Below are 21,674 nucleotides of genomic sequence, written 5' to 3' on the forward strand. Positions count from 1 at the left end.
TATAGGAGTAGAACAGACAGTAACTAGTCCTCTGTGCTTTATATAGGACTAGAACAGACAGTAACTAGTCCCCTCTGTGCTTTATATAGGAGTAGAACAGACAGTAACTAGTCCCCTCTGTGCATTATATAGGAGTAGAACAGACAGTAACTAGTCCCCTCAGTAACTGTTCTACTCCTATATAACGCACAAAGAGATGCCATTTCACAGTTAAATGAAGTTGAACCCGCCCATCCTCAGGAGGACAGGAGGTTGAACAGAACGACAGAATGTGAGGGGTAAAGGAGAACAGTCCATGAGTTGGCAATTCTACATTTATTATAGAACCAGCCTTTGAAATCCAAAAAGACTGGGGACAGGGATTAAAAATAACAATTCATTTCACCACTTAGTAACGCCTTACTAGTAATAACTCTCATTAAAAATGTACAAATGTTTGTTAAAAATTTGCAATATCAAGCCTTCAAATGATTTTGGTTACAGATATGATACATTATGAAGAAGAAAGCTACCGACGTCATGTTATTAATAAATGATAAAACACTTTGTATTAAAAACAACCCAACGACAAATAGCAAGAGGAAAAAATAAACAATGTCCTATATTCTTATGTGAATATACATCAGGAGACAATGAGGTAACTGCTAGTAGTGTACCAAGCAGGAGAAACAATAACAATAATTAGAATCCTATGACACAAAATGGACGCCATGACGACAGTATAACACCTTTAAAACCAGGAAACAAAACCAGGAAAACGGAAGCTTTTTCAAACCCCGTTGCCACGGCTACGGCCAATAACTATTTACTTTTTTGCCTTTAAAACGCCGTGCTGACAATGACAACATTGGACACTGGAGAGAATGGTTTATTTGAAACATGTAGGGTGAAGACCTTGTCCCAGCTAAACGCTGATCTAAAAGGTCATTAACCCACCTATTGGTGACATGGCTTTAAGGAGGGTAAATCTGGCTTTTAAAAGGCATCTCTTACATATTAAGACACTGCAGGTGCCTGGCTGACATGGTTTAATAAACCTGTCCCTTCTGCTAGCTGTCGTAAGGCCTACATAAGACTGTCGTAAGGCCTACATAAGGTTGCTGTGAGCCTGACATAGAACATGAATCGTGACACCGTGTGGGTGAAGGGCAGTAGGAAGCCAAGCCAGGACATAAACTTGACATAGGGTGACATTGTGCATGTTAAGACAGCCTTATGTAGGGCTTATGACAGCAGTTAAGGACTACTTCTAAAGACACTGGGTAGACAGAGGACACAGTGGAAAACAGGGGGGGGGGGGGGGTGAAGAAGGGACAGAGAGAAAGAGGGGGGGGGTGAGAAGCATCCTAGAGGAGGAAGAGGGGATGAATGGAGACTGAATAGAAGAGTCATTGTGGTTGTGAACGAATGAGTGAAACCAGGCACTGATCTTTCTCACTCGTGGTCGACAGGCTAAACATATGTCCCTTTTTACCAAGGAGTTAAACCCTAACTGTGATGCTACCACACTAAAATCATCATCATTATGTGCCTTAAAACTATACTTCAGATAATCTCACCTTCTCAATGTGATCTGAACGACCAGTGAACAACGTTGGTTGTATCTCAAAATGACACCCCTATTCTCCAGATAGTTCATTACTTTTGGTCTTGGAACCAATATATAGATACAGATATGCTAGAATATGGTTTCACTTCAGATTTGACCACTATCATATTTCTTCCTAAGTAACTGACCAATAAAACAAATGTCGGACGTTTAGCATCGATTCATATCAGCGCACACACTCCTTTGCTGCGTGGGGGTGTGCATTCAGCGTGAGTAAGCTGAGATAACGGAGGCTGATCCATCTCTCTGAAACATGGAGTGAGTGAACAGAAAAGGAGAGAGAGAGAGAGAGAGAGAGAGGGGGATGGACTGGGAGAGAGAGAGGGGGGGGGATGGACTGGGAGAGAGAGAGAGGGGGGGGGTGGACTGGGAGAGGAAAAAGAGACAGTGATACAGAGACAGCAGTGATGAGGGAGAAGGCCCGCCCCATCCTCCTCAACTACCCTGGTTCTGTTGCCCTTCTCCTCCCTGGAAGCCCCTCCCCTTCCTCATGAAACACTTCCTGTCTCAGTGCACAGCATGGACCAATCAGAGCGGAAACGGCAGTGTGAGCAGGAGGCCAGTGTACTGCACTGCATAAATAATACACACACTTTCCCGATTACTGACAACACTGTATTTCTGCACACCTTCCTCTACCCAGATCTTAAACCAATACTAACAACAATGTAAAGATTGTACTGTCCTCCATTCTCTCTAGATTTCAGTTGGACACACATTGTAGATGTGTTTTGTAGGAGTACAACAGCACACACACACACACACACTTTAAAAAGGTAAATGAAGAAAAAGCGCCTTTATAAACCATAATAACCCCACTAGTGAAAACACATCTCAATCCAGGTTCTGAATGATTCATCACGAACAGAATATTAACAATAGCAATAACAACGATGATGTCATAATAGTCAGAATCTTTGGGCTTCCATATTCTCCACTGGGTTAGTCAGGACAACAACACAGTCCAACTGAGTGTCTCCACAGCGTTCAGAAGACAAATCCAATCATCACGCAGGAAGGTAAGACAGTACAAAGGGGGAAAAGTCCAACTGCCCCTCGTACATACGTGTGTGTGTGTGTGTGTGTGTGTGTCAGTCAAAAGGCCATTACTAGAATAACATCATCATAGGAAGAAGGCAGAGTCTATTTCTTAAAGAGTTCACTTGGCGGAGGAGAGGGGGGACGGACATCGCTCCCAGACACTGATCTAAGGTCTGTTGCGTTGCGTTTCCTTCCCTAATGCGTCAGGTTAGGATGTGGAGAGGCTGAGCAGACCCTAGATCTGTGGGGGTCATAGGTCATTCAGAATCCCGCTGGACCTCGGAGGCGTCCGCCCGACAGATAGGACACGTTCTGTTAGCCTGGAGAGAGACAGAGATGATTCTACTAGTCATACATGGATGTTCACTTCCCTTTACAGTGCATGACAAAGCTTGTAGAATTCAACTGTACACAGAATGGAAGACGACCTGATCAAAACACGGTTTCATCTAGTTGTACTGTCTGACTGTTAAATAAAGTCTCTTGTATAGATATATCACCATCTCTGTCTGTTAAATAAAGTCTCTTGTATAGATATACCACCATCTCTGTCTCTTGTATAGATATATCACCACCTGTCTGTTAAATAAAGTATCTTGTATAGATATATCACCTTCTGTCTGTTAAATAAAGTATCTTGTATAGATATATCACCACCTGTCTGTTAAATAAAGTATCTTGTATAGATATATCACCATCTCTGTCTGTTAAATAAAGTCTCTTGTATAGATATATCACCATCTCTGACTGTTAAATAAAGTCTCTTGTATAGATATATCACCATCTCTGACTGTTAAATAAAGTCTCTTGTATAGATATATCACCATCTGACTGTCAAATAAAGTCTCTTGTATAGATATATCACCATCTCTGACTGTCAAATAAAGTCTCTTGTATAGATATATCACCATCTCTGTCTGTTAAATAAAGTCTCTTGTATAGATATATCACCATCTCTGTCTGTTAAATAAAGTATCTTGTATAGATATATCACCATCTCTGTCTCACCTTCAGCCACTTGTCAACACACTTGGTGTGGAACTCGTGGTTACAGGGCAGGACTCTTAGCAGCTGACGGGACTCAAAGTCACACATACACACCACGCACCTGGAACAGAGACACAACGTTAATATAACACCCGGAACAGAGAGACAACGTTAATATAACACCCGGAACAGAGAGACAACGTTAATATAACACCCGGAACACAGAGAGACAACGTTAATATAACACCTGGAACACAGAGAGACAACGTTAATATAACACCCGGAACACAGAGACAACGTTAATATAACACCCGGAACACAGAGACAACGTTAATATAACACCCGGAACACAGAGACAACGTTAATATAACACCTGGAACAGAGAGACAACGTTAATATAACACCTGGAACAGAGAGACAACGTTAATATAACATACAGACTCTACTCACAGTGTCTGTTCTGACTGGTGGTGGTTGTTGAAGGGACTCTACTCACAGTGTCTGTTCTGACTGGTGGTGGTTGTTGAAGGGACTCTACTCACAGTGTCTGTTCTGACTGGTGGTGGTTGTTGAAGGGACTCTACTCACAGTGTCTGTTCTGACTGGTGGTGGTTGTTGAAGGGACTCTACTCACAGTGTCTGTTCTGACTGGTGGTTGTTGAAGGGACTCTACTCACAGTGTCTGTTCTGACTGGTGGTTGTTGTTGAAGGGACTCTACTCACAGTGTCTGTTCTGACTGGTGGTGGTTGTTGAAGGGACTCTACTCACAGTGTCTGTTCTGACTGGTGGTTGTTGAAGGGACTCTACTCACAGTGTCTGTTCTGACTGGTGGTTGTTGTTGAAGGGACTCTACTCACAGTGTCTGTTCTGACTGGTGGTGGTTGTTGAAGGGACTCTACTCACAGTGTCTGTTCTGACTGGTGGTGGTTGTTGAAGGGACTCTACTCACAGTGTCTGTTCTGACTGGTGGTGGTTGTTGAAGGGACTCTACTCACAGTGTCTGTTCTGACTGGTGGTGGTTGTTGAAGGGACTCTACTCACAGTGTCTGTTCTGACTGGTGGTTGTTGTTGAAGGGACTCTACTCACAGTGTCTGTTCTGACTGGTGGTGGTTGTTGAAGGGACTCTACTCACAGTGTCTGTTCTGACTGGTGGTGGTTGTTGAAGGGACTCTACTCACAGTGTCTGTTCTGACTGGTGGTTGTTGAAGGGACTCTACTCACAGTGTCTGTTCTGACTGGTGGTGGTTGTTGAAGGGACTCTACTCACAGTGTCTGTTCTGACTGGTGGTGGTTGTTGAAGGGACTCTACTCACAGTGTCTGTTCTGACTGGTGGTTGTTGAAGGGACTCTACTCACAGTGTCTGTTCTGACTGGTGGTTGTTGAAGGGACTCTACTCACAGTGTCTGTTCTGACTGGTGGTGGTTGAAGGGACTCTACTCACAGTGTCTGTTCTGACTGGTTGTTGAAGGGACTCTACTCACAGTGTCTGTTCTGACTGGTGGTTGTTGGGGTTGAAGCGGTAGGAGGGAAGCTGTTCTATGTCAGCCTTGGTCAGTCCTCTGGGTTTGGCCTCGCCCAGACGCTCTGCTAGGTTCAACAGGGCCTGGAGGTCAGACAGGGGGGTTAAAGGTTAGAGGTCAGAGAAGAGCCGGTCTACCTACACAAGATAAATTCTTGTTGTCCTCCCATCTACCCTAGGTGCGTTCATTCCCTCGCCCTCGAGGACATAACAGCATTGGATTGATAGACACTCATGTTCTGCATAGTGTACATCTACACACCAATCAACAGGTTTTAATCGTTTTAGCCCACTGAGCTGAAGCCTAGGCATTAGCTATTGGAACTAACACGAGGCTAGATGTGTCAGCCAACACTAGACTGTAGTTCATTAAAACTACCTCCACTACATTAGAGTTGACTAGACCATATAGATGTATAGTTAGCTCTGTGGCTAGCTTACCTCCACTACACTAGACCATATAGATGTATAGTTAGCTCTGTGGCTAGCTTACCTCCACTACACCATATAGATGTATAGTTAGCTCTGTGGCTAGCTTACCGCCACTACACCATATAGATGTATAGTTAGCTCTGTGGCTAGCTTACCTCCACTACACTAGACCATATAGATGTATAGTTAGCTCTGTGGCTAGCTTACCTCCACTACACCATATAGATGTATAGTTAGCTCTGTGGCTAGCTTACCGCCACTACACCATATAGATGTAAAGTTAGCTCTGTGGCTAGCTTACTTCCACTACACTAGACCATATAGATGTATAGTTAGCTCTGTGGCTAGCTTACCGCCACTACACCAAATAGATGTAAAGTTAGCTCTGTGGCTAGCTTACTTCCACTACACTAGACCATGTAGATGTATAGTTAGCTCTGTGGCTAGCTTACCTCCACTAGACCCTATAGATGTATAGTTAGCTCTGTGGCTAGCTTATCTCCACTAGACCCTATAGATGTATAGTTAGCTCTGTGGCTAGCTTACCTCCACTACACCATATAGATGTATAGTTAGCTCTGTGGCTAGCTTACCTCCACTACACCATATAGATGTATAGTTAGCTCTGTGGCTAGCTTACCTCCACTACACCATATAGATGTATAGTTAGCTCTGTGGCTAGCTTACCTCCACTACACTAGACCATATAGATGTATAGTTAGCTCTGTGGCTAGCTTACCTCCACTACACCATATAGATGTATAGTTAGCTCTGTGGCTAGCTTACCTCCACTAGACCCTATAGATGTATAGTTAGCGCTGTGGCTAGCTTACCTCCACTACACTAGACCATATAGATGTATAGTTAGCTCTGTGGCTAGCTTACTTCATAGTTCTCTACCTCTCCATCATCCACATCTAACTCTAGACTGATGGTAGGACCGACTGTAGGAACCACTGGAAGCATCGACCTGAGAGACAGGGGAGGGAGAGATGGAGAGACAGGGGAGGGAGAGATGGAGAGACAGGAGAGGGAGAGAGATGGAGAGACAGGGGAGGGAGAGATGGAGAGACAGGGGAGGGAGAGATGGAGAGACAGGGGAGGGAGAGATGGAGAGACAGGGGAGGGAGAGCGGGTACATTTCAATAAACAAAATGATCACAATGCCTAATATAACATCATACAGTATTATACCATATAAACCCATGATTTGTTCCAACATGTACTGCATACCTAATGCACAGGTGCCGCTACAACAACAAGAGAAGAAGAAGTACTCACAGGAAGTAAGGCAGGAAGCCTGGGTGGTAGGGGGCCGGGGGCACGGTCTGCTGGGAGCGGTAACGACGCCCTGTGATTCGCCGAGGCATGAAGTGGGGGTACGGCTGGGAGAGGGACAGAGAAAGGAACGGTAAGAACCCTTCATAGAGGTAAGGACATGGTGTTCTCCATCTGTGTGTACATAGTGTTACTGTAACATGTTGTTCTCCATCTGTGTGTACATAGTGTTACTGTAACATGGTGTTCTCCATCTGTGTGTACATAGTGTTATTGTCACATGGTGTTCTCCATCTGTGTGTACATAGTGTTATTGTAACATGGTGTTCTCCATCTGTGTGTACATAGTGTTACTGTAACATGGTGTTCTCCATCTGTGTGTACATAGTGTTATTGTCACATGGTGTTCTCCATCTGTGTGTACATAGTGTTACTGTAACATGGTGTTCTCCATCTGTGTGTACATAGTGTTACTGTCACATGGTGTTCTCCATCTGTGTGTACATAGTGTTACTGTCACATGGTGTTCTCCATCTTTGTGTACATAGTGTTATTGTCACATGGTGTTCTCCATCTGTGTGTACATAGTGTTATTGTAACATGTTGTGAAATCTGTTGTGAAAGTATTGTACAGTTTTTAAAATGTATAACTGCCTTAATTCTGCTGGACCCCAGGAAGAGTAGCTGCTGCCTCGGCAGGAACTAATGAGGATCCATAATAAACCCCAGGAAGAGTAGCTGCTGCCTCGGCAGGAACTAATGAGGATCCATAATAAACCCCAGGAAGAGTAGCTGCTGCCTTGGCAGGAACTAATGGGGATCCATAATAAACCCCAGGAAGAGTAGCTGCTGCCTTGGCAGGAACTAATGGGGATCCATAATAAACCCCAGGAAGAGTAGCTGCTGCCTTGGCAGGAACTAATGGGGATCCATAATAAACCCCAGGAAGAGTAGCTGCTGCCTTGGCAGGAACTAATGGGGATCCATAATAAACCCCAGGAAGAGTAGCTGCTGCCTTGGCAGGAACTAATGGGGATCCATAATAAACCCCAGGAAGAGTAGCTGCTGCCTTGGCAGGAACTAATGGGGATCCATAATAAACCCCAGGAAGAGTATCTGCTGCCTTGGCAGGAACTAATGGGGATCCATAATAAACCCCAGGAAGAGTAGCTGCTGCCTTGGCAGGAACTAATGGGGATCCATAATAAACCCCAGGAAGAGTAGCTGCTGCCTCGGCAGGAACTAATGGGGATCCATAATAAACCCCAGGAAGAGTAGCTGCTGCCTCGGCAGGAACTAATGGGGATCCATAATAAACCCCAGGAAGAGTAGCTGCTGCCTCGGCAGGAACTAATGGGGATCCATAATAAACCCCAGGAAGAGTAGCTGCTGCCTTGGCAGGAACTAATGGGGATCCATAATAAACCCCAGGAAGAGTAGCTGCTGCCTTGGCAGGAACTAATGGAGATCCATAATAAACCCCAGGAAGAGTAGCTGCTGCCTTGGCAGGAACTAAATGGGATCCTTAATAAATACAAATACTTAGACGAGTGGCCGTGCAAGACAGCCCTTGGGCAGGTGTTTTGATGGCTAGCATGAGGTGTGGGTGAACAGCTCCTGTGACAGGGAGTCGTGATGAGAGAGGAACTGGAGGGGGGCAGGGAGGAAGGGTGAGAGAGGAACTGGAAGGGGGCAGGGAGGAAGGGTGAGAGAGGTACTGGGGGAGGGGCGTCTTACCACTCCGAACAGCTCCTGTGACAGGGAGTCGTGATGAGACAGGAACTGGAGGGGTGTGGAGGGGGGAAGGGAGGAGGGGTGGTGTGCTCCATGAGGGTAGTTGAACCCCCCTCCCACAGACAGGTGCTCTCCAAGCAGCTCCACCTCGTTCTCTATCCTCTGCAACGGCTATGACAGGGATACAAAGGGTTATGAAGGGTCATAAGCATACAAAAAGGGCTATGAAGGGTCATATGCCCTTTTAACATGCCTACAAAAAGGGCTGTGAAGGGTCATAGGCATATTAAAGGGGCATACAAAAAGGGCTTTGAAGGGTCATAGGCATAGAAAAAGGGCTATGAAGGGTCATAGGCATACAAGGGGATTATGTGCTGTTACAACTTGTTCTCTAGGCCTGGGGAAAAGTTTATAATGGATTCTAAAACTGTTATGTCAAGTCACTTTGACTAATTATAATTCAAGTCAAAGTGAGCACATTGTGAATAGAAGGCAATTTGAGATGTGAATATGAGACTGGGCCTGGGCAGCACCACTACCTTAATGGTTAAAGGGCCCTGGACAGCACCACTACCTTAATGGTTAAAGGGCCCGGACAGCACCACTACCTTAATGGTTAAAGGGCCCGGACAGCACCAAAGGGCCCGGACAGCACCACTACCTTAATGGTTAAAGGGCCCGGACAGCACCACTACCTTAATGGTTAAAGGGCCCGGACAGCACCACTACCTTAATGGTTAAAGGGCCCGGGCAGCACCACTACCTTAATGGTTAAAGGGCCCGGGCAGCACCACTACCTTAATGGTTAAAGGGCCCGGGCAGAACCACTACCTTAATGGTTAAAGGGCCCGGACAGCACCACTACCTTAATGGTTAAAGGGCCCGGGCAGCACCACTACCTTAATGGTTAAAGGGCCCGGGCAGCACCACTACCTTAATGGTTAAAGGGCCCGGACAGCACCACTACCTTAATGGTTAAAGGGCCCGGGCAGCACCACTACCTTAATGGTTAAAGGGCCCGGGCAGCACCACTACCTTAATGGTTAAAGGGCCCGGGCAGCACCACTACCTTAATGGTTAAAGGGCCCGAACAGCACCACTACCTTAATGGTTAAAGGGCCCGGACAGCACCACTACCTGAATGGTTAAAGGGCCCGGGCAGCACCACTACCTGAATGGTTAAAGGGCCCGGGCAGCACCACTACCTGAATGGTTAAAGGGCCCGGACAGCACCACTACCTTAATGGTTAAAGGGCCCGGGCAGCACCACTACCTTAATGGTTAAAGGGCCCGGGCAGCACCACTACCTTAATGGTTAAAGGGCCCGGACAGCACCACTACCTTAATGGTTAAAGGGCCCTGGCAGCACCACTACCTTAATGGTTAAAGGGCCCGGACAGCACCACTACCTTAATGGTTAAAGGGCCCTGGCAGCACCACTACCTTAATGGTTAAAGGGCCCGGACAGCACCACTGCCTTAATGGTTAAAGGGCCCGGACAGCACCACTACCTTAATGGTTAAAGGGCCCGGGCAGCACCACTGCCTTAATGGTTAAAGGGCCCGGGCAGCACCACTACCTTAATGGTTAAAGGGCCCGGACAGCACCACTACCTTAATGGTTAAAGGGCCCGGGCAGCACCACTACCTTAATGGTTAAAGGGCCCGGACAGCACCACTACCTTAATGGTTAAAGGGCCCGGACAGCACCACTACCTTAATGGTTAAAGGGCCCGGACAGCACCACTACCTTAATGGTTAAAGGGCCCGGACAGCACCACTACCTTAATGGTTAAAGGGCCCGGACAGCACCAAAGGGCCCGGACAGCACCACTACCTTAATGGTTAAAGGGCCTGGACAGCACCACTACCTTAATGGTTAAAGGGCCCGGGCAGCACCACTACCTTAATGGTTAAAGGGCCCAGACAGCACCACTACCTTAATGGTTAAAGGGCCCGGACAGCACCACTACCTTAATGGTTAAAGGGCCTGGGCAGCACCACTACCTTAATGGTTAAAGGGCCCGGGCAGAACCACTACCTTAATGGTTAAAGGGCCTGGGTAGTCCCATTGGGCGGCACACAATTGGCCCAGTGTCGTCCGGGTTAGGGGAGGGTTTGGACAGGGTAGGCCGTCATTGTAAATAAGAATTTGTTAACTGACTTGCCTAGTTAAATAAAAAGGTTAAATAAATAGAATACCACTACCTAGGTGGTTAAAGGGTCATTACATCTATTGCAGGATATTAAAAACAAACTAGAGTGGATCCTTGGAGAAACACAGACATTGAAAACAAACTAGAGTGGATCCTTGGAGAAACACAGACATTGAAAACAAACTAGAGTGGATCCTTGGAGAAACACAGACATTAAAAACAAACTAGAGTGGATCCTTGGAGAAACACAGACATTGAAAACAAACTAGAGTGGATCCTTGGAGAAACACAGACATTAAAAACAAACTAGAGTGGATCCTTGGAGAAACACAGACATTGAAAACAAACTAGAGTGGATCCTTGGAGAAACACAGACATTAAAAACAAACTAGAGTGGATCCTTGGAGAAACACAGACATTGAAAACAAACTAGAGTGGATCCTTGGAGAAACACAGACATTAAAAACAAACTAGAGTGGATCCTTGGAGAAACACAGACATTAAAAACAAACTAGAGTGGATCCTTGGAGAAACACAGACATTGAAAACAAACTAGAGTGGATCCTTGGAGAAACACAGACATTGAAAACAAACTAGAGTGGATCCTTGGAGAAACCGTCATAAATACAATTCCATGATTATAATGAAAATCAGAGTGATGTGTTTCTTACCGATCTGGACTGTTGTGTCGGGAAGGGAAGGAAGTGTCCAGGTGGAGGGAGGTGGGGGGGGTGGTGAGAGAGGTGGGGAGGGGGGAGGAGGAAAGGGGGATCACTGGAGAGGAGGGAGGGAAAGGAGTAGGGTACAGGTAAATGCTGCACCGAACACGCCCCCAGCATCTGAGAGAGAGATGGAGAGAGGGAGGGAGAGGGAGGGAGAGATGGAGAGTGAGAGGGAGGGGGAGAGATGGAGAGGCAGGGAGAGAGAGGGAGAGAAAGTGAGGTTTGATACTACTGTGCATGTCAATGATATATATCTGCATTTAATTATTTTTGCCACCAGGGGACAGCAAACACCAACAAGCAAGGAGTGGAATGACTGACTGGTACCAGACTAGACCAAGGAGTGGAATGATAGCTGACTGGTACCCAGACTAGACCAAGGAGTGGAATGATAGCTGACTGGTACCAGACTAGACCAAGGAGTGGAATGATAGCTGACTGGTACCCAGACTAGACCAAGGAGTGGAATGATAGCTGACTGGTACCCAGACTAGACCAAGGAGTGGAATGATAGCTGACTGGTACCAGACTAGACCAAGGAGTGGAATGATAGCTGACTGGTACCCAGACTAGACCAAGGAGTGGAATGATAGCTGACTGGTACCAGACTAGACCAAGGAGTGGAATGACAGACTGGTACCAGACTAGACCAAGGAGTGGAATGACAGACTGGTACCAGACTAGACCAAGGAGTGGAATGATAGCTAGACAGACTGGTACCAGACTAGACCAAGGAGTGGAATGACAGACTGGTACCAGACTAGACCAAGGAGTGGAATGACAGACTGGTACCAGACTAGACCAAGGAGTGGAATGATAGCTGTCTGGTACCAGACTAGACCAAGGAGTGGAATGATAGCTGTCTGGTACCAGACTAGACCAAGGAGTTGAATGACTGACTGGTACCAGACTAGACCAAGGAGTGGGATGATAGCTGACTGGTACCAGACTAGACCAAGGAGTGGAATGATAGCTGACTGGTACCAGACTAGACCAAGGAGTGGAACGACAGCTGACTGGTACCAGACTAGACCAAGGAGTGGAACGACAGCTGACTGGTACCAGACTAGACCAAGGAGTGGAACGATAGCTGACTGGTACCAGACAAGACCAAGGAGTGGAACGATAGCTGACTGGTACCAGACTAGACCAAGGAGTGGAACGATAGCTGACTGGTACCAGACTAGACCAAGGAGTGGAACGATAGCTGACTGGTACCAGACTAGACCAAGGAGTGAAATGATAGCTGACTGGTACCAGACTAGACCAAGGAGTGGAATGACAGATGACTGGTACCAGACAAGACCAAGGAGTGAAATGATAGCTGACTGGTACCAGACTAGACCAAGGAGTGAAATGATAGCTGACTGGTACCAGACTAGACCAAGGAGTGGAATTATAGCTGACTGGTACCAGACTAGACCAAGGAGTGGAATGATAGCTGACTGGTACCAGACTAGACCAAGGAGTGGAATGATAGCTGACTGGTACCAGACTAGACCAAGGAGTGGAATGATAGCTGACTGGTACCAGACTAGACATTTGTAGCTGAAAGGTTCTAAATGTTGTGCCCTCTTGAACATGACCCAGGAGAACCAATTCAAGGACTGTCGTTAAGGTGGTAGTGTTGTCCTGAAGACGACACACACACACACACACACACTACTGTCTCTACTCACAGGGTGGTAGTGTTGTCCTGTACTGAAGACCACACTGCAGGCTGGGATCTGTTGTTGAGAGGAGCAGACAGGAGGGAGGTGCTGTCCTGTATACAGAGGAGTTACCAGACCATGATGAGAAGGGACAGGAGTCACCGTGTAGGAGACTGGGACTGAGGCCTGTTGGAGAGAGAGAGAGTTAATATATAGGAGACTGGGACTGAGGCCTGTTGGAGAGAGAGAGAGTTAATATATAGGAGACTGGGACTGAGGCCTGTTGGAGAGAGAGAGAGTTAATATATAGGAGACTGGGACTGAGGCCTGTTGGAGAGAGAGAGAGTTAATATATAGGAAACTGGGACTGAGGCCTGTTGGAGAGAGAGAGTTAATATATAGGAGACTGGGACTGGGGCCTGTTGGAGAGAGAGAGAGAGAGATAATATATAGGAGACTGGGACTGAGGCCTGTTGGAGAGAGAGAGAGTTAATATATAGGAGACTGGGACTGACACCTGTTGGGAGAGAGAGAGAGAGAGTTAATATATAGGAGACTGGGACTGAGGCCTGTTGGAGAGAGAGAGAGAGTTAATATATAGGAGACTGGGACTGAGGCCTGTTGGAGAGAGAGAGAGAGTTAATATATAGGAGACTGGGACTGAGGCCTGTTGGAGAGAGAGAAATAGTTAATATATAGGAGACTGGGACTGAGGCCTGTTGGAGAGAGAGAGAGAGTTAATATATAGGAGACTGGGACTGAGGCCTGTTGGAGAGAGAGAGAGAGAGTTAATATATAGGAGACTGGGACCTGTTGGGAGAGAGAGAGAGAGAGTTAATATATAGGAGACTGGGACTGAGGCCTGTTGGAGAGAGAGAGAGAGAGTTAATATATAGGAGACTGGGACTGAGGCCTGTTGGAAAGAGAGAGAGAGAGTTAATATATAGGAGACTGGGACTGAGGCCTGTTGGAGAGAGAGAGAGAGAGTTAATATATAGGAGACTGGGACTGAGGCCTGTTGGAGAGAGAGAGAGTTAATATATAGGAGACTGGGACTGAGGCCTGTTGGAGAGAGAGAGTTAATATATAGGAGACTGGGACTGAGGCCTGTTGGAGAGAGAGAGTTAATATAGGTCCCCTCCTCCCTCTCTCTCCCAGTCTAACCTGTTAATATAGGTCCCCTCCTCCCTCTCTCTCCCAGTCTAACCTGTTAATATAGGTTCCCTCCTCCCTCTCTCTCCCAGTCTAACCTGTTAATATAGGTCCCCTCTCTCTCCCAGTCTAACCTGTTAATATAGGTCCCCTCTCTCTCCCAGTCTAACCTGTTAATATAGGTCCCCTCCTCCCTCTCTCTCCCAGTCTAACCTGTTAATATAGGTCCCCTCCTCCCTCTCTCTCCCAGTCTAACCTGTTAATATAGGTCCCCTCCTCCCTCTCTCTCCCAGTCTAACCTGTTAATATAGGTCCCCTCCTCTCTCTCCCAGTCTAACCTGTTAATATAGGTCCCCTCTCTCTCCCAGTCTAACCTGTTAATATAGGTCCCCTCTCTCTCCCAGTCTAACCTGTTAATATAGGTCCCCTCCTCTCTCTCCCAGTCTAACCTGTTAATATAGGTCCCCTCTCTCTCCCAGTCTAACCTGTTAATATAGGTCCCCTCCTCCCTCTCTCTCCCAGTCTAACCTGTTAATATAGGTCCCCTCCTCCCTCTCTCTCCCAGTCTAACCTGTTAATATAGGTCCCCTCCTCCCTCTCTCTCCCAGTCTAACCTGTTAATATAGGTCCCCTCCTCTCTCTCCCAGTCTAACCTGTTAATATAGGTCCCCTCTCTCTCCCAGTCTAACCTGTTAATATAGGTCCCCTCTCTCTCCCAGTCTAACCTGTTAATATAGGTCCCCTCTCTCTCCCAGTCTAACCTGTTAATATAGGTCCCCTCCTCCCTCTCTCTCCCAGTCTAACCTGTTAATAAAGGTCCCCTCCTCTCTCTCTCCCAGTCTAACCTGTTAATATAGGTCCCCTCTCTCTCTCCCAGTCTAACCTGTTAATATAGGTCCCCTCCTCCCTCTCTCTCCCAGTCTAACCTGTTAATATAGGTCCCCTCCTCCCTCTCTCTCCCAGTCTAACCTGTTAATATAGGTCCCCTCCTCCCTCTCTCTCCCAGTCTAACCTGTTAATATAGGTCCCCTCCTCCCTCTCTCTCCCAGTCTAACCTGTTAATATAGGTCCCCTCCTCCCTCTCTCTCCCAGTCTAACCTGTTAATATAGGTCCTCTCTCTCTCCCAGTCTAACCTGTTAATATAGGTCCCCTCCTCCCTCTCCCAGTCTACCCTGTTAATATAGGTCCCCTCCTCCCTCTCTCTCCCAGTCTAACCTGTTAATATAGGTCCCCTCCTCCCTCTCTCTCCCAGTCTAACCTGTTAATATAGGTCCCCTCCCTCTCTCTCCCAGTCTAACCTGTTAATATAGGTCCCCTCCCTCTCTCTCCCAGTCTATCCTGTTAATATAGGTCCCCTCCTCTCTCTCTCTCTCCCAGTCTAACCTGTTAATATAGGTCCCCTCCTCCCTCTCTCTCTCTCTCTCCCAGTCTAACCTGTTAATATAGGTCCCCTCCTCCCTCTCTCTCCCAGTCTAACCTGTTAATATAGGTCCCCTCCTCTCTCTCCCAGTCTAACCTGTTAATATAGGTCCCCTCTCTCTCCCAGTCTAACCTGTTAATATAGGTCCCCTCTCTCTCCCAGTCTAACCTGTTAATATAGGTCCCCTCTCTCTCCCAGTCTAACCTGTTAATATAGGTCCCCTCCTCCCTCTCTCTCCCAGTCTAACCTGTTAATATAGGTCCCCTCCTCCCTCTCTCTCCCAGTCTAACCTGTTAATATAGGTCCCCTCCTCCCTCTCTCTCCCAGTCTAACCTGTTAATATAGGTCCCCTCCTCCCTCTCTCTCCCAGTCTAACCTGTTAATATAGGTCCCCTCCTCCCTCTCTCTCCCAGTCTAACCTGTTAATATAGGTCCCCTCCTCCTCTCTCTCCCAGTCTAACCTGTTAATATAGGTCCCCTCCTCCCTCTCTCTCCCAGTCTAACCTGTTAATATAGGTCCCCTCCTCCCTCTCTCTCCCAGTCTAACCTGTTAATATAGGTCCCCTCCTCCCTCTCTCTCCCAGTCTAACCTGTTAATATAGGTCCCCTCCTCCCTCTCTCTCCCAGTCTAACCTGTTAATATAGGTCCCCTCCTCCCTCTCTCTCCCAGTCTAACCTGTTAATATAGGTCCTCTCTCTCTCCCAGTCTAACCTGTTAATATAGGTCCCCTCCTCCCTCTCTCTCCCAGTCTAACCTGTTAATATAGGTCCCCTCCTCCCTCTCCCAGTCTAACCTGTTAATATAGGTCCCCTCCTCCCTCTCTCTCCCAGTCTAACCTGTTAATATAGGTCCCCTCCTCCCTCTCTCTCCCAGTCTAACCTGTTAATATAGGTCCCCTCCTCCCTCTCTCTCCCAGTCTAACCTGTTAATATAGGTCCCCTCCTCCCTCTCTCTCCCAGTCTAACCTGTTAATATAGGTCCCCTCCTCCCTCTCTCTCTCCCAGTCTAACCTGTTAATATAGGTCCCCTCCTCCCTCTCTCTCTGTCTAACCTGTTAATATAGGTCCCCTCCTATCTCTCCCAGTCTAACCTGTTAATATAGGTCCCCTCCTCTCTCTCCCAGTCTAACCTGTTAATATAGGTCCCCTCCTCCCTCTCTCTCTCCCAGTCTAACCTGTTAATATAGGTCCCCTCCTCCCTCCCTCTCCCAGTCTAACCTGTTAATATAGGTCCCCTCCTCTCTCCCAGTCTAACCTGTTAATATAGGTCCCCTCCTCCCTCTCTCTCCCAGTCTAACCTGTTAATATAGGTCCCCTCCCTCTCCCAGTCTAACCTGTTCATGTAGGTCCATGACCATGGTTCCTTGCTGCTGTGTGTGGTGGTGAGCCGCTTGATGAGAATGATGGACAGCGGGGTGCAGTAACCGTGGAGACAGGGCGGGGGGGTGGAACGCTCGAGGTTCCTCCACGCCCCCTCCGGCAGGGGCTGGGGGCTGGCCGTAGGGGGGAGGAGGGGGGTGAGGGTAGCTCTGGTGGGGGTGAGGGTAGTGGTGGCGGTAGCTTTGGTCCTGGGGGTCCAGTCGGATGGAGGGGGGAGGAGGGGAGGGGTGGTGGGGAGGAGGAGGAGGAGGGTGGTGACGGGGGGTACGGGAGAGACGGCCACGCTGGCGACGCGCTGGAGGACTGGAGGAAAGGAGGGGGAGAGTTAAGTCTTCATCATTCTGATACGTATTATCCATCAACACAATATGTCATCATCATCATCATCGTTAGCTCTTACTGGTCAATATTCACTACTGAGCAAACAGAGCTCAGCATTCCAAACTGACTCTCTTGCTAGCTAACAGACTAACTAACTAGCTAACTAGCTAACTAACTAGCTAACTAACTAGCTAACTAGCTAGCTAGCTGACTAGCTAGCTAGCTGACTAGCTAGCTAGCTGACTAGCTAGCTAGCTGACTAGCTAGCTAGCTGACTAGCTAGCTAGCTGACTAGCTAGCTAGCTGACTAGCTAGCTAGCTGACTAGCTAGCTAGCTGACTAGCTAGCTAGCTGACTAGCTAGCTAGCTGACTAGCTAGCTAGCTGACTAGCTAGCTAGCTGACTAGCTAGCTAGCTGACTAGCTAGCTAGCTGACTAGCTAGCTAGCTGACTAGCTAGCTAGCTGGCTGACTAGCTATCTAGCTGACTAGCTAGCTGACTAGCTATCTAGCTGACTAGCTAGCTGACTAGCTATCTAGCTGACTAGCTAGCTGACTAGCTATCTAGCTGACTAGCTAGCTGACTAGCTATCTAGCTGACTAGCTAGCTGACTAGCTATCTAGCTGACTAGCTAGCTGACTAGCTATCTAGCTGACTAGCTAGCTAACTGACTAACAAACAAACAAAGTAACCAAGCTGAAAAGCACAGTACCAGGTGCGGTAACAGTCTTACCTGTGTCTGTGTCTGACAGGTGTATGGCAGCGCTCCTGGTGGTAGTGGGGGTGGGGGTTAGGGGGAGGTCTGCGACTGTGGGGCAGCTCCCACGGCCTCATTGGTGGAGAGGGGTTGGAGGGTGGGGCCACCGTGGAGAGATCCAGCACTGATTGGCCAGATAGTCTCTGACGCTTTGGACTGGGGCTGTCCTCATTCTGTTGGAAGGGATGAGAAGAAAATGGAGAGGAGAGGGGGAGAGCGAGGAGGAGGGTGAGAGCGAGGAGGAGGGGGAGAGCGAGGAGGGGGAGAGGAAGGAGGAGAACGAGGAGGGTGAGAGCGAGGTGGAAGAGGGTGAGAGCGAGGAGGAAGAGGGTGAGAGCGAGGAAGAAGAGGGTGAGAGCGAGGAAGAAGAGGGTGAGAGCGAGGAAGAAGAGGGTGAGAGCGAGGAAGAAGAGGGTGAGAGCGAGGAGGAGGACGGTGAGAGGAGGAGAAAGAAGAGGGTGAGAGGGAGGAAGAGGGTGAGAGGGAGGAGGAGGAGAGATAAACCAAGGTTAGTTTCAGATACCACCTATAACTCCATCATGAATCAATAGAGACGCAGCAGACCCTCTGATTAACAGTCCATGTTGTTGCTCAGTAACATACAAGCCCTATTCTACCCCCATATTGTTGCTCAGTAACACACAAGCCCTATTCTACCCCCATATTGTTGCTCAGTAACCCACAAGCCCTATTCTACCCCCATATTGTTGCTCAGTAACACACAAGCCCTATTCTACCCATACTGTTGCTCAGTAACACACAAGCCCTATTCTACCCCATACTGTTGCTCAGTAACACACAAGCCCTATTCTACCCCATACTGTTGCTCAGTAACACACAAGCCCTATTCTACCTCCATGTTGTTGCTCAGTAACACACAAGCCCTATTCTACCCCATATTGTTGCTCAGTACACACAAGCCCTATTCTACCTCCATTTGTTGCTCAGTAACACACAAGCCCTATTCTACCTCCATATTGTTGCTCAGTAACACACAAGCCCTATTCTACCTCCATGTTGTTGCTCAGTAACACACAAGCCCTATTCTACCTCCATATTGTTGCTCAGTAACACACAAGCCCTATTCTACCCCATATTGTTGCTCAGTAACCCACAAGCCCTATTCTACCCCCATACTGTTGCTCAGTAACACACAAGCCCTATTCTACTCCATATTGTTGCTCAGTAACACACAAGCCCTATTCTACCTCCATATTGTTGCTCAGTACACACAACCCTATTCTACCCCATATTGTTGCTCAGTACCCACAAGCCCTATTCTACCCCATATTGTTGCTCAGTAACACACAAGCCCTATTCTACCTCCATATTGTTGCTCAGTAACACACAAGCCCTATTCTACCCCCATACTGTTGCTCAGTAACACACAAGCCCTATTCTACCTCCATATTGTTGCTCAGTACACACAACCCCTATTCTACCCCATATGTTGCTCATTAACACACAGCCCTATTCTACCCCCATATTGTTGCTCAGTAACACACAAGCCCTATTCTACCCCCATGTTGTTGCTCAGTAACACACAAGCCCTATTCTACCCCATATTGTTGCTCAGTAACACACAAGCCCTATTCTACCCCATACTGTTGCTCAGTAACACACAAGCCCTATTCTACCCCCATGTTGTTTCTCAGTAACACACAAGCCCTATTCTACCCCCATGTTGTTGCTCAGTAACACAAGCCCTATTCTACCTCCATGTTGTTGCTCAGTAACACACAAGCCCTATTCTACCTCCATGTTGTTGCTCAGTAACACACAAGCCCTATTCTACCTCCATGTTGTTGCTCAGTAACACACAAGCCCTATTCTACCCCATGTTGTTGCTCAGTAACACACAAGCCCTATTCTACCTCCATATTGTTGCTCAGTAACACACAAGCCCTATTCTACCCCCATATTGTTGCTCAGTAACACACAAGCCCTATTCTACCTCCATATTGTTGCTCAGTAACACACAAGCCCTATTCTACCCCCATGTTGTTGCTCAGTAACACACAAGCCCTATTCTACCTCCATGTTGTTGCTCAGTAACACACAAGCCCTATTCTACCTCCATGTTGTTGCTCAGTAACACACAAGCCCTATTCTACCCCCATGTTTGTTGCTCAGTAACACACAAGCCCTATTCTACCCCCATATTGTTGCTCAGTAACACACAAGCCCTATTCTACCTCCATATTGTTGCTCAGTAACACACAAGCCCTATTCTACCCCATATTGTTGCTCAGTAACACACAAGCCCTATTCTACCTCCATATTGTTGCTCAGTAACACACAAGCCCTATTCTACCCCATGTTGTTGCTCAGTACACAAACCCTATTCTACCCCCATATTGTTGCTCAGTAACACACAAGCCCTATTCTACCCCCATGTTGTTGCTCAGTAACACACAAGCCCTATTCTACCCCCATATTGTTGCTCAGTAACACACAAGCCCTATTCTACCCCCATATTGTTGCTCAGTAACACACAAGCCCTATTCTACCTCCATATTGTTGCTCAGTAACACACAAGCCCTATTCTACCCCATGTTGTTGCTCAGTAACACACAAGCCCTATTCTACCCCCATGTTGTTGCTCAGTAACACACAAGCCCTATTCTACCCCCATGTTGTTGCTCAGTAACACACAAGCCCTATTCTACCCCCATATTGTTGCTCAGTAACACACAAGCCCTATTCTACCCCCATATTGTTGCTCAGTAACACACAAGCCCTATTCTACCCCATATGTTGCTCAGTAACACACAAGCCCTATTCTACCTCCATATTGTTGCTCAGTAACACACAAGCCTATTCTACCCCATATTGTTCTCAGTAACACACAAGCCCTATTCTACCTCCATATTGTTGCTCAGTACACAACAAGCCCTATTCTACCCCATGTTGTTGCTCAGTAACACACAAGCCCTATTCACCCCATATTGTTGCTCAGTAACACACAAGCCCTATTCTCCTACCTCATATTGTTGTTGCTCAGTAACACACAAGCCCTATTCTACCCCCATATTGTTGCTCAGTAACACACAAGCCCTATTCTACCTCCATATTGTTGCTCAGTAACACACAAGCCCTATTCTACCCCCATATTGTTGCTCAGTAACACACAAGCCCTATTCTACCCCATGTTGTTGCTCAGTAACCCACAAGCCCTATTCTACCTCCATATTGTTGCTCAGTAACACACAAGCCCTATTCTACCCCCATATTGTTGCTCAGTAACACACAAGCCCTATTCTACTCCTCCATATTGTTGCTCAGTACACAACACTATTCTACGCCCCTATTCTACCCCCATGTTGTTGCTCAGTAACACACAAGCCCTATTCTACCTCCATATTGTTGCTCAGTAACACACAAGCCCTATTCTACCCCATACTGTTGCTCAGTAACACAAGCCCTATTCTACCTCCATGTTGTTGCTCAGTAACACACAAGCCCTATTCTACCTCCATGTTGTTGCTCAGTAACACACAAGCCCTATTCT

General features: G+C 47.3%; 1 protein-coding gene across 1 annotated transcript; it reads right to left on the reverse strand.

Annotated features, from left to right (window-relative positions):
- Positions 1–287: 287 nt before the first annotated feature.
- rnf38 (ring finger protein 38) lies at positions 288–19,377 on the reverse strand. The gene is made up of 11 exons (XM_038985760.1): positions 19,372–19,377; positions 18,140–18,336; positions 17,040–17,388; positions 13,160–13,318; positions 11,430–11,597; positions 8,607–8,774; positions 6,873–6,976; positions 6,477–6,561; positions 5,122–5,243; positions 3,659–3,758; positions 288–2,970 (listed from the first exon to the last, which is right to left on the reverse strand). Exons 1-11 carry the CDS (start codon positions 19,375–19,377, stop codon positions 2,908–2,910), a joined length of 1,521 nt encoding a protein of 506 aa, XP_038841688.1. The 3' UTR covers positions 288–2,907.
- Between the last annotated feature and the right edge of the window lie 2,297 nt (positions 19,378–21,674).

Source organism: Salvelinus namaycush, unplaced genomic scaffold (genome assembly GCF_016432855.1).
Source record: "Salvelinus namaycush isolate Seneca unplaced genomic scaffold, SaNama_1.0 Scaffold374, whole genome shotgun sequence".
Taxonomy (NCBI): domain Eukaryota; kingdom Metazoa; phylum Chordata; class Actinopteri; order Salmoniformes; family Salmonidae; genus Salvelinus; species Salvelinus namaycush.